The sequence below is a fragment of the Mchenga conophoros genome, linkage group LG17 (assembly GCF_057382185.1).
Source record: "Mchenga conophoros isolate Kocher_MC1m ecotype Shallow Benthic linkage group LG17, M_conophoros_male_GT1.1, whole genome shotgun sequence".
NCBI classification, from domain to species: Eukaryota; Metazoa; Chordata; class Actinopteri; order Cichliformes; family Cichlidae; genus Mchenga; species Mchenga conophoros.
The window spans coordinates 3,465,416-3,479,248 of record NC_140542.1 but is presented as its reverse complement, the minus strand read 5'-3'; the positions used below and the strand labels follow the sequence as shown (position 1 = coordinate 3,479,248).

General features: G+C 42.2%; 1 protein-coding gene across 11 annotated transcripts in view; it reads left to right on the top strand.

Annotated features, from left to right (window-relative positions):
- Positions 1 to 13,833, top strand: part of osbpl8 (oxysterol binding protein-like 8) — a 107,140-nt gene that overhangs the window by 74,664 nt on the left and 18,643 nt on the right. The window contains exons 1-2 of one of the 11 annotated variants that reach the window (XM_085250913.1): positions 302 to 716; positions 5,863 to 6,125. The exons of 9 other annotated variants lie outside the window; for them this stretch is intronic. In XM_085250913.1, the coding sequence (XP_085107039.1) occupies positions 5,975 to 6,125 (151 nt within the window). In that variant the 5' untranslated portion in view covers positions 302 to 716; positions 5,863 to 5,974. Of the gene's footprint in view, positions 1 to 301; positions 717 to 5,862; positions 6,126 to 13,833 lie in introns of those variants that run through there. One more of the 11 variants, XM_085250916.1, reaches the window with a different exon arrangement.

Here is a 13,833-nt window from a genome sequence, read left to right as displayed (position 1 = left end):
TGCAAGTTTTAATTTTGTGTTTAGTTCAGATTGCTTTCATGACTCTGTGTGCTGTTTGGATTATTTAGTTTAATTAGTGAGAGACAGAGCATAAAAACAGGCGCACAAACTCGGTGTGTTCCCTAAAGAAATAAACTCATCACTAAAGGAAACTTCACACAGCCACTTTCACTTGCTCCTCTTGCCAGACTGCTACTGGGAAAGTTTGAAAGAGATGCATGTGTGAATCATACGAGGGGGCGGATAATGAAGAGGATAAGATGGTGAGAGAATTTGATAAAGATTTGATAAAGAAATGAAGAGGAATTGTAGAAGAAGGAAAAAAGAGGAAAGGCAGGAAGTTAAGCTACAGTGCCAGAGCAGGTGGAGTCGGTGCGGATTTAAGCTCAGCCGCAGGGATTATGGCGTCAGACAGGGTTAACAGCCACTGCCAATCCAGTGTCCCTTCTTCCGCCTACGCTCTCATCCAATGAGTGCCTGACCCTGAAAGGCAAGAGCACTGAGCGAGTTTGACCAAGGTTTGTCTGTAGAGAGCTGGAGGACACAAAGACATGATGGAGAATATGTCTGCTTGCAGCCTGAGCTCTGCTCGGACGGCTGAAGGCTTGTCTGGACTGACATGACTTGGGTGTAAAGCATGATTTGGGATCTTAAACTGCCGGCAGTACTTAACGTTGGAACATTTTCTTTTAAGACTTAACCTTAAGGAGTCCAAGGTATAGTATTAAGTAGTACAAGCTGTCACAGCAGTTGAAGTAGTGCTTGGTGGAATTGGAGACAGTGAAGGCAGAAGAGTAACGTAGTTTGAAGCCGCTCACCTGACTTCCAGCGCTAGCCTGTTTAGTGATTTGTGCTGTCTTGTGTGCTTTTGTGCTTATATACTCCATGTAAGGTTGCTCTCACGAGGACAGAAGGGAGCTCACACCAACATAAAACCACTTTTACTCATCAGAGTATGAATGTGGACTGAAACAAGAGATATGCATGTTGTTTGATTTACTGTAGGAAGGAGGAGTACAGCAGAAGAATGATTTAAAAAGCCTCCGTGCTCCACAGCTAATCTCAGGCTTACAGGGTCTAAGACTATAGATGTTTTACTGCGTGTGACTCTTGAAGGTGTTTGAGTCTTACTATTCTATCAATAGGTTTTTGTTCACTTTTGTGATTGACTACAAAACATGATAATAACTTCTGACTTTTATTTTTTCAATAACTCAACAAACAGCTGTATTTATTGCAAACATAGTGAAGAATAACAGGAGAGTTAATGAACTTTGCTTTGTTTTGAACCGTGACACCATGTAAAGCATCAACAGTGGTCAGATCAACTTAATGTAATAGCAACTTTGCTCTGGACAAATAAGACTAAGAGTCTTAGTGGCTCTTTGAGGCCGTATTTAGCCATAGGAACATCTCGAGCTGACATGCTAACAGTGGTGTTCTATTGCTATCATCACAATGCAGAATATTCACCATCTTCAGCTGAAGTTCATGTGCAGCTAATAGAAACAGTATTGATCAAATGTAAAGTTGTGCCTCAATGATGGCCTATCATAACGTGCCAAGTAATCATCAAAAACATCCCAGAGCATGACAAGAATATCTTTTCTGTTTTTTTTTTAAGTAAATGTCACATACATGGTTGTATTGGTTGCACTGGATCCTTATCTCCAAATTTAAAGCAGCATTCAGTGGCTTTCAAGACGGTTTATGTTCAGTTCTCCTGATGACGAAACAGAACAAGGACATCATACCGATTTTACGTTGTGGGCCACGTACAGTGTCATGAACACTTTGATCTTCATTCAATTCAGTGTCACTTGTATAGCACTAACTCAAAAGCAGCTGTCACCTCAGTGCAAAAGTGTGAGTAGGCCTTACCAGTGAAACTCCTCTTTGTCAGTGTAAAGAAGTTTAGAAGACAAAACGCCAAAACACAGACTTAACAATGTGGTGTATGCTGTACAGTGCAGCGAGGAATGCTCAGACCTCTACATCGGAGAGACCAAACAGCCACTTCACAAGCGCATGGCACAACACAGAAGAGCCACCTCCACAGGACAAGACTCAGCAGTCCATCTGCATCTTAAGGATAAAGGTCACACTTTCGAGGATGCCAATGTTCACATTTTGGACAGAGAGGACAGATGGTTTGAAAGAGGAGTGAAAGAAGCATCTATGTCCACTGTGAGCGACCATCTTTGAACAGAGGCGGTGGTTTACGACACCAACTGTCTGCCATGTATAATCCAGTTTTGAGATCCCTTCCCAGACGCCTTAACGCCCACTCACATCCTGGGCCATCTGACCTCAGGAATTCACATGATAAGGTGGGGCCAGGTTTCACAATGAACACACCCGAAACTCTGGCTGATTGGGACCCACACCCAGTTTCACACCTTGGCTCAGGCGATTAGAGGATCATCAGGGGGTCCTTTTGTCCCTCTGTGGGGGGAAACTCCCACTAGGTTTATATCTGGGACTCTCCACCATTTGACCTTAGAACTGAAGAAGCTTCTCGGATGAGAGGTGAAACGTCTTCAAGCAACTTAAAGAAGTCTTTGCAAGCTCCTTTGACTACGATGACCTGGATGACTGAGAACCTTCACAGACATAAAGAAGTTTAAATACACATTTAATCCGTTAGATATTTAAGGAAACAGAAGTGTAGTGTCAGGCTTAAATTATAAGAAACAAATGTGTAAAATTACTGAAAAGCTTCTGTTAGCTAATAGCCCAGGCTGTCATGTGATTATAAAACAGAAACATCTTGTTAATTAAAGGTGGGGCTTTTGTTCTTTTCTTTTGAATGTATGAAGAGTCTGCCCTGGGTAGCCTGGATATAGCTGGGAAAATGACCCAGATGATGACTAAATTTAGAAAAAGACTATCATGTGACTCAGAATGCCTTTGGAGTAACCAAAATGGGCATTTCCTCCTCTGCAAGCAGGTTAATGAGGTCTAGGATGTGAATTATACACGCAGACCATCTAATTAGCTGTATTAATTAAAGCACGGTTGAGGCAGGCAGCGCTCACATTTATCAGCTGTAGATTGATTAGCTACGTTAGGGACAGATGTTTTGGAAGGGATTACACTCACAAGTACTTCACAAGTTATCTCGGCTGAAATGTCCATGGACAGCTGGCAGGCAAGGCTTTGTGAGATGCCAGCAGATTTCTAGATTCCTTGCAAAGGTCTAGAATGAAAGAATGAATAGGACGGGTGAGATTAAAGGTGGCAGAAGACTGCAAGGAACAAGAGCTGATAATGTTCTTCAGTGTTGGGTTTCAAATCTAAGACCAGGCCAAATGTGTTCCTTCGCTCTTACATAAATAAACGAGTTATCAGTGACTGTGTTTATATGAACCATACTGATGACACTTATCTTTCATTGGCCTTCAGCTTTGAACCTAAAAAGTTTATCCTTTAAAAAATCCTGAACACATTCACTGCGTGTATAAGAGAACTAAATCTAAAATAATCCACATGTATCAGCTTCTGTCGGATTTCAGACGAGACCAGAGGTCAGCTAGATTCATGGTGCAGAGGTACCATTTATAGAAAGTGCTCAGTGTGTCACAGATGTGTGCCAACAAAGCACTTCACAGTCAGTGTCACCTACAGGCACAGACAATGCACCTGGTTTTAGCTCTATTTACTGTACCTGTGTCCAGGAGAAGCACATGTTTCAATGCGGCATTCAGTGGCCGCGCTGCAGCCCGGAGCCTTCTGTGCCTTTGAACACTAAAGCTTAACCCGGCAGTGCTGACAGGCTTTCTTATTTCCCTGTGCAATGTGGGAATAAAAGGGTGGTCTGAGCAGTGGTGTGACAACAAACTTCCTTCTGTCCTCAGAGCATCTGGTGTGTGTGTGTGTGTGTGTGTGTGTGTGTGTGTGTGTGTGTGTGTGTGTGTGTGTGTGTGTGTGTGTGTGTACATATTTGCAATCTGATGACTCGTTATAGCATAGCAGGTATGGTTTACAAGCTGTAGTTATTTGTGTTGTCAGACAGAATAGGGAATGAAAAAGGGACATTTCACTGCAAATTAATTTGGCCATTTAAAGCAGCAGCAGCCAGCGAGGAAGCTTTTCTGACTCAGTCATACTAAACAAATCCGGACAACACGGTGTACATCGACTGTACAGACATGCTCTTATTAACCCTGCCTGCTTACTGCTGTGAATGCTTCGAGTAATTTGAAGTCATTAGCTCGATGCTGGACTGAATTATCACCGTTCCCATCTTCAGTCTAACACTGCCTCTTCTCTGATGGCTATGGAGAAGGGAATTGAATATTCTTTTACTAATCTTTGAAGACCAGCATAGCGGAGCATTCAAAGAATGGTTCAGCATGTGTCTCCATCAAAACAACCAAGAACTGAGTGATTAAAACATCACTGTTGTACCCTGAGTGACTTAGTAATCGTTAGCCCCCCCATGGATCGGGGGGGGGGGACACAGCTAGGTCAGTTAGTGAATTAGAACATCTGAATAATGATTATTCAGCCTGAATAATCACAGTATTAACAAAGAAGATATTTTTTGGATTCACATTTGCCCATCATATTAAATGTAAACAGAAAAGGGCAATGGTGAAAAAAACCATCCTAGAAGCCACTGACTCTGCAGCAGCTTCAGGAGAGTTTGATTAAGTAACGTGGTCATCATTTTTTTACTTTTTATTCTGAAGGTCATGAACAAACTCTAGACCTTATACATTTGTGAACAAAACTTGCTTCAGTGCAAAAGGAAAATCAAAAATTAAAACTTTGATAACTGGCTAATTGACATTTGCTGAAAAAACAACAGCTACTGATTGATTTCTTACTTTCTAACGTTCAGACTAAGATGTCTGCTGACCACGTGGCAATCATGTAATACGTTTATAATGGACTGAAGCTGAATATGAGTCCTATATTTATACCCAAATTTTCTAAATTACTGTTAAATGTTTTAATGCAGCTTTGACCTTCTCAGAATTTGGCAAACATAAACACTCAACAGTTTAAATATTTTCCCAACCCTGCCTCAGTGCTGGCAGAGTAGATGAATCAAACTATTATCTGGCAATCCCACCTTTTCATTCGCAGTGGCTGTCATGCTGGCTAACAGCAGTGATGCCACAGCTGCTTCCACAGCAAGACTTTCTACTTTGCTGTGTTAGCCAGGAGTATTGGTAAGAGGTTGAGCTTATCATCTGGCATCTGTGCCTTATAAAAGTCTATTATTTGCCATGTTAACTACATTTATTTTTAATCCCTTTAATTTGTTTCTGTGTCTTCATTAGTTGTTGTGAGGGCATGAAGGGATCCTTATCCTCATATTTCTTCCTGTAATTTACCGTCATCTGCTGATGTCAAAGGATTGAACGACGACACTAAATTCAGCTGGAGAAATATTTTGACAATGATAAGTATGGTAGACGTCAGAGACATGCCACCCCAGTGACTAATCCCGAGTAAGGTTGAAAAGCGGTGAAGTGTCCCTTTGAATCTGAAATAATGACTAAGAGACGCAGCAAGAGATTGAGCTGAAGTGAAAGATGAGATGCGGAACATAAGGGCTGTTTTCAAGCTAAGATGCGGCTCCCCTACCCATCCCGAGGAGAGGGAGTGGGAGGGGCTCAGCTTATTCGTTATTAAGTACTTACAGGCTGCTGCTTTCATACACACTCACAGGGCACAGATTGAGTGAGAGAGAGGGAGGCAGAGAGAGAGAGGGAGGAAGAAAGCAGTCGGCTGAAGGAAGCGTAAAGGAAAGCAGCGACTGCACCGGTCCAATGCCTGCTATCTGAACCGCTCTGTGTTTCTGTTTGTGTGTGTATGTGTTGCTGGTTGGGATATTCGCTTGCACACTAGCTGTGTGGGGAAGATCGGATTGTATCCCGATACCCTTCGACCTTCCACCTTTAAGTTTTCCTTACCCACCCCTCACTCCTCCCCTCCCGTCGGGGGAGCTCCTGCCGGCCCCATGATGAAGGAGGAAGGCCTGCTTAGTCGTCGCCGTTTCTCCACGTGCGGCGGGACGGCATCGCTTCGACCTCCACACCCGGACGGACGCAAACTCATCCGCAATGCCTCGTTCGGGGGCTATAACGAGCTGTCACCCATCTCGCTGCCAGGTGGGTGCACAATGGCGTGGAACGTCTCGCAAAGCTCAACGCTGGGAAGTGATGCAGGCTTATTAGTAGGTTTGCAGATGATTGACTTCTGACCTCTGCTACTTTTTGGCCTTGTGTCCTAAATACAGTAGTTGTACTGTTGGTATTGGTTTACTGTGGTCCTGAGAGTTTCGAGAACCACCTTAAATTCTGTGCAATGGGATGTATTCATGAAAGGAACCGATTCTGTCGACTGCATCATAGAAGGATTTGTTTGTAGGTGTTTCGAAGGGATACGTGTGAAGGCAGAGACAAACTTTTGGATGGGGTAAAACACCAGAATTCTTAAAATGGGTACATTATTTGATGCTTTTAGGTTTTCCTCAAAGGCATTTATAGTGTCGACTGCTTTTATTCTCACACCCAGACAATCACTGCATAAGTGTGTCAGTTGACTCAGTGAAAAAGTCATTTTTAACATTCAGCAAATACATGAATTGAAACATATGAAGACTCAAATCATTCTGCTTCATGTTCAAAGCAGGGGATTACAAAGTTGAAAGATAAGTCATTATCAAACACCATGCCACTCACTTTGATTGGTTGTAACTTAAACTTGCCTCAGCTCTGAGGCACATTGAATCAACTAGCAACGAGAGCAGAGGACACTGTTGCTGTCAACAACAGAGCTGTCAAAAGATTAGAGGCAACGCAACAGGCATTGTTTCTCTTTGAAGAGTGCAGCACTGGGCTTTATCCTACGTATGCATTTCTTTTTTGCTTGGTCATTGTTGAGAGATGATGCTTGTCTTAGAGGACTTTTCCTGCTCTCCCCTCTTTCAGAGCCACACACACAACCATTTACAGAGTCAGGGGATAGCCTTCACTTCAACTGGTTTAGCTTTACGCGGGTTCCTGTGATACCTCTATTAGAGTGCAGTGATAATCCTTATTTTTGAAAGTACACTTAATCCCAGAGAACATTTAGGATTAAATCAGTTTTGTGTTCACTTCCTTTTGTTTATCCTGCTGAAAATGATGTAAACCTGGAGGCAGACAGCTGGCAGGCGCAAGAGCTTTCAGAGAGTGAACATCCTCTGTTCCACTTTCACAAGTAACCGTTTTAACCTTTATGAATCCAGGAAAGGCTGACTGTGCACTAGAGCAGGGCGATATGACCAAAAATATTTATCACTATATACATTTGAAAATTTGCGATGATGATATAACTGATGATATAATTGACGCTAGACAAAATACTTTACAACTCCACAACTTTATTAGTGCAAAAAACCCCATCAATGTATTTTCACTGAAACAAGCAGCTGTTTTTTATGTGCATTAAAGTTCTATAAAAATGTAACAGTGCAAATGCAAATTCCTCGCTGACAGTTTAACCAAAAGGCATTTCCAGTGGAAACTGGCCGACATATCCTCAGCATAACCTTGTATAATATCCACAAAACTTAAAAAGAGGTTCTACACACACAATACGGTAACATTATGTTGAAGCACAGTACGTATCACTCCGCGAGGCTCCGCCTATGATAGCCGTAATGCTCCAACAATCCATCAAGCGGTGCGGCTTCGTAGCTTAGCAAAGTCGTACTGAAACATTTGACAGATTTTCGAGCGCCGTGTACATAAAATCGTTTCGAGGTCAGTAAACACAACCAGAGTTCATACATAAGGCACACGGGATTATAAGGGGCTCTGTCGACTTTCAGAAAAATCAAAGGATTGATTTGAAGTGCGCCGTATTTTCCAAACAACACGGTAATAACGACAGCCCGCTAGCATGCGCTACCAAAAATAGTGCTTTGTTGTGTATCTGATGGACGAAAGCTAAACCAGTTTCACACCAGTGAAGCTGCAGCATTTTTACAAACCAGTTCTGGTTCATCCGTTTCATTCAACGATCCGCTTTCGCTCTTCTCAGTCGCCGCCATGTGCGTATGTAAACATAGGCACTGCACATATTCTATCGCGATATTTCATTTTCCTATCGTTGCCCAAAATTACACCGGTATTACCGTGAACGGTACGATATAGCCCGGCCCTACTGTGCACAAACTCTTTTCAGCATCATACTGTGTGATTCAGACTTTCACAACGACCTCAGTCCTCTACTGTTTTCTTAGTGTGCAGCTCTCCCAGTTCAGCACTTTGAGCCATGTCAGTACCATGGTCACAGTGGTGGTCTTGCTCTCCTCGGGTGGCTCTGCGTCTGCTTCTTTCCCCTTTAAAACAGCAGCTTCTGCAGCTACGTGTATATTTGGAGCTACGAGACATCGTCTGAGTCATACTCTGTTTCTCACAGTCAGCTCCCAGCCTTAGCTCCATTCATCTTTATTTTAGACATTCTGCTGCAGGAGACATGTGGTGCAGACGGGTAGACTCATTCATTTTCTGTGTTTTTGACAATCTCTTAATATATCTACATGTTTTTTTTGTTTTGTTTTTTACACCCACATTCCTCCAGTTGCCAGTTGACATGACCCTCTGAGACACTTTTCCTTGTTGTGTGTTATTCCTTGTACACTGAAATACATGCTTGCCAGCTGACTTGGTGTTTTTAGTCTTTTCACTTCCTTTTGAGGTTGGGGCTCTGTATTTTCATTACTAGGAGCAGCCGTACCACTTCAATGACAAACACTTTGTTTAACAAAACCGATAAGGGCGAAATTACTAATGAATATTCTTTCTTTGTTTCAATCTGTCAAATAGAAGATTTTTCTTCTCTGCTTTGTCTTTACACTTGTGTTTGTGAGACACAACAGGTGCTAAAACAAATAGTTAGCTGCTGTCCCAAAACTCTGAAGGCAATCAGTGCTGATGAAGGCAGAGTCACCAAGCAGCAGTTATAAGTGGAGGTGTCCACAGTGCCTGAGGCGAGGACGAAGATCCGGAGAATACTTGTAATTTTGTGTCCTCTTCCACTAATTGAAACAAAATGAAAGAGGCAGACTGGGAGGAACCCAGCATGCATGGCAAGCATAAAAACACTCTGGAAGTTTCCTAGAAGCAGAAAAGAACACGACCTTAAAAAGGGGCGATAGATTCATTGAAACTGAAGGTAAACTCTCTGAATAGTGACTAAGAGAAAACCTTCAACTTTTCTTATCTTCCTTAATGTATCTCTATTTGTAAACGATGGCTAGTGGGTGGAACAGGAAATCTTGGGTCAGATATCCACTGGTTGTTTTGGAAGCCTCGAAAAAAAACCCAAAAATAAATAAAATAAAAAAGTAAAAATAAAACTAGAAGTCGTGACACCATCCTGAGTTCCACATTTGGATCTGCCTAAACCTTCCTCCCACTTTATCAGCTGACAAGCCAAAATGTCATTACCTGCGGTCTGGGGAACAGTACCAGCATCTGCCAGTGTACATAAGCTCAGGTGAAATATAAATAGACCAAGACAAAAAACAGCAGCTGTGGTAATACAACCAGCCTAATGCCCTCTCTGTCATCCATACACATCCTGTTTGAAATACCAACCTTTTTTAAAAGATAATATGCTGTTGTCTCCTCACATCAGGATAAAAGTACAGCACTGTGGATCAGAGGTTTATGTGTCTGCTTTTGCAGTGGTAAGCTAAGGCTGCATAATAAGCAGGTTTGAAGGCCACCAACCAGGCCTGGAGATTTAAAAGAAACCTGGGCTCAGCTGCACCTAATGCTCTAACCTTGTATTGAAACGTTGTATTGTTCATCAGCCCATCACTAAGTGAGAGAGCACGCCCTTAGTTCCTCGGTAGTCAGAGATTGAGTGCAGCGGAAATTGATTTAGAGGTTGAAACTTGGCTTTGGCAAAACTAATAAGAGAGTGGAAAAAGCTGGATGCCTGCGGTCCATAATTAGATAGTCCCTGCTCATCTTCAGGTCAGCATGACCTAGCACATTGTATGGTGGATAGGATACTCTTTTTAGATTATCAAGAGGAAGTGGCACATTACAGTGTCTATGCATAGTTATGCCGATTTGTTTTAGTTTAAACGGGAGTTCCTTTCGAAACATGAAGGGATTAGTTCAGTTGTCACGGGAAAGATGACCTGGCCTAAGAAAACATTTGAACAATGTCATCTGTGGTCCAGTAACTGTGGGAATAAAACAGTTTCTGTCAACATCAAACACAACCTGAATGAATGCACGCATCGAGTGATTCAAATCCACGCTAGCTGGTTCTGCATATCATCCTCACCTCTCCTCGCAAAGCAATTGCAGCTACATGCAGCAAAAACGTCTTTGTGGAGGAACAGAGAGCATTTGAAATTAAATTTGTAGTGGTTAACACATTTGCCTTACATGTCTAAGATCAGGAAAGAAATCAAGAGGTCACAACCTTAGTGTGCTCCTAGTCCCAGTCCCAAGCTCGGACAAATGGGAGTGTTGCGTCAGGAAGTAAAATCTGTGCCAAATCAAAGTTGTGCATCCATCTGCTGTGGTGACCCCTTGGGAAATAAGGGAGCAGCTGAAAGCACCTTGCCAGTTACGTGAATTCATGCACTGCTTTGAGCTACTCTACAGATTTGTCCACGCATACTAAATTACACTAAAACAGTATCCATGACTTTTTCCAGCTGGTGTTTCTTTCCCTTTCAGTGAACCAGACGTCTTTCAATTTTTTATGATGTGTCACCAGTACCATAGAGATGCTGTTGCTATGGCAGGTTTCCCACAGTAGCAAACACTCAGGCAGTTTGCTTCCCTGAAATTGAAAAGTCACTCTGCTCACAGGCTCCCCCCCCCCCCCCCCCCCCCCTCGATTTGTTGTTCTTAGCTCACCTGTTGCCATGGCAGCGTTCATATTTCCTACCAGAATAATAGAGCAGCATCATAGAAAGCTGCGCGTAAGCCGATTTTGAAGAAACCTAGAGACTGCATTGATTAACTCCCTGGATCAATCTGGTTTTATGAGCTTTAAATGAACTTGATTTAATGAATGTGACGTAGTAGGAATCCAAGTGCTTGCAATAAAAACATCTTCTGGTGGGAGAAGCAGCTTCAGGGTTGCATTAAACAGAGGTGTAGCTCCAAGTTGAGGTGCTGAATACCAACACTGCAGATGATTCTTAGAAGTGAAGGGACCTTTCAGGGCCAGACCTGTATCTCTATGGATGTAAGTTGAAAATGAGTGGTTTGCTTATGTCAAATTCCTAGTGACTTTTTATAGGTTGGAGGATATCAAAGAATGCTGATGTAACGCCTCATTTAAGCAGCAAACTACAAAACCAGGGAGGTTAAAGTACTGTGTTTTTGTCGTGCTCACCCTTTACTAATGCGTCTGCTGTCTGACGTACACTGTGCTTCTAATGATGCAGTCTCATTTCATTCAGTGAGGGATTTTAGAAAAGTGTAAAGGCTTTGGATTTAGCAGGATACAGCTCTTTCTGTCTCTTTGCTGTTTAATTCCCTTTTCTCTCACTCGCTCTGTCTCTTTATCTCTTCAGTCTATGATGTTTGATGCACACTGAGATCTTTGGAGCTCCTTTCAGTCTGCAGTGGTGTGTTAGTCTCCAACACTCTCAGCCAGACACACAAACACACAGTCACTGATTTCCAGCCACATACATAACAGGGATTCCCATGTTATTGTCTTTGCATCTCACTTCTGTAATCAATTCTACATGTTTCTCATTTGTAGTCGTTTTGTTTATGAGCTCTTTTGAAGCAATCTGCTTGCAAAAGTTTTGACTATCATGAGGTTTTTCTTCTTGCAGTGTCTTATATTAAAATAAAGCTCATCTGAGTTTATTTTAAAAAGGCTAAAACCTTTCCCCCAAGGGTGAATTTCTATTTCTGAGATTGTCTAGATTAAAAGCAGAGGACATGTCACAGACAACGCTCCGTGCCTTCATGATATGACATTAATGAAGAAACACACAAACACTGGAAGGTGTTGATTTTACATGAGCTCATTAGCAGATGGGCAGTCTCTCAGGTCTCTGCCTGGAAGAGGAACTCTAACCTTAGTCATTAGACAGTGACTGTCAGCAGTGTCACTGTCACATTTGTGACATGGTAACAAGCATGTCAACTGTTTTCCGGCTGATCTTTTCTTTTTTAACTCAAAGTGTCAAGTTTCAAAAATGAAAGTCTGATTTTCAGGTAAAAATGGAGTAAACTTCACACATTTCCCTCTAATATTTAATTTGTCTTTAGTCACAATCGTTAAATAAGCTGCCGTAATACAATGAAATCATCCTCTCTGCTTTCTGTTTGCTGCTGCTCCATGGTGACGCAGTTGTGTGAGTGGAGAAGTGGCACATTAAGGTGTCTTAAATTGAAATTAGGCACTTCATCCCAGTGGCCCACGGTGATTCTGTTCATCAGTGATTGCAAATTGAGTGACTAACATCCTCATTTAAACTTCACTGTTTGAATCCCTTTTATCATTCTTTCATCATCTTCCACTTTCCTCTCAGCCGCATCTTCTGCTGCTACTGCACCGATCGAAACAAATAAGCTAAAAGATTTATGTTTGTAGTTTAGTTTTCAGTTCATGTCCGCAGGCTGAGAGAGAAGGCAAGTACAACCTGTCATGTTTGCAGGTTCTCAGTCTGGATGTCTAATGCAGGAGAAAACTGGAGATCAAGTTGAATGGATATGATTTATGCAGGGAAATTTTGCTTGTGATTGCTGATTCTGAATTAATCTTACACAAGCAGCATGCTTGTTGACCTGTGGATGTACCCTTTTCCGTACCCTGAATGTATTGTTTGAGAAAAAGCCTTCCAAGCCATACATTTCTAAGTAGACCCCCCTTCCCCACCCCCAATACACAAAGGCACTCCTGCACGTTCCATCTCAAGGTACATGCTGGTTTGGAGTTTGCCTGCTGCTGCTGTCATGAGTATTCTATGTCCACGTAAAAGCACCAGCAGCATGGAAGCAGCTGCTAAAAAGCTTTACTGGAAATGGAAGACTCAGAGCAAATAAAGCTGGCTGATAAAAAGTAGGTTTGACAAAAACCTTATGAGGCATGCAGTAAGAATACAGTCCTGTTTCGCTGCAGCAAGACACGCGCCCACTTTTTTTTTTATTAAAGGGAATGGATGCTCAAATAGAATCTGACTTCTGTTCACATGATGAATGTCTCACTTAGAAATGAAGCTCTGCAGTTGTTCCTTCTCACAGCTGAATACTGATGACCTGAAGATAGGAAAGCATAAAATATTTACAGGCTCACTGTCACCTTGAGACCTCGTGTGCCACACACTGCAGTGATCTTAGTGGGGAATCTGTTGATGAGGTTTGGCTTATTGTTTAGAAGCTGGCTCAGCAATTAGGATTAGAAATGCTAAAGCAGAGCTGAAATAAAAAACAGAAAATTTCCTTCTGCGTAGGTTTAAGACACACTAGCTCTGTAGTGAACTCACATTCCTTTCAACAACTTACTACTTTTTCTGTGTCCACTTTTCAAAGCTACTCCTTTTAGCTCCTTTCAGCAACTAATTTATTGCAGATTTGAGCTCAGTTCAGATTAAGCTCTTGTCACCGGTGCTAGCTTGTTGCCATCCAGCTTCTCTGGCTTTCCTCCAGTGGCTTCAAAGGACAGTGTGCTCCTGTGACATTATGTAATGGGATTCCAGTTAGGAAGGCAGACATTTGGACTTGAAATCGTCACCATGTCACAAAACTGGAAAAGAGAGCAAAAAGAGCTGCAACTCATAATTATTAGCTAAGACAAGTTTGTTGGTTAGTTAGGATTTCTAAAACAAGCAGT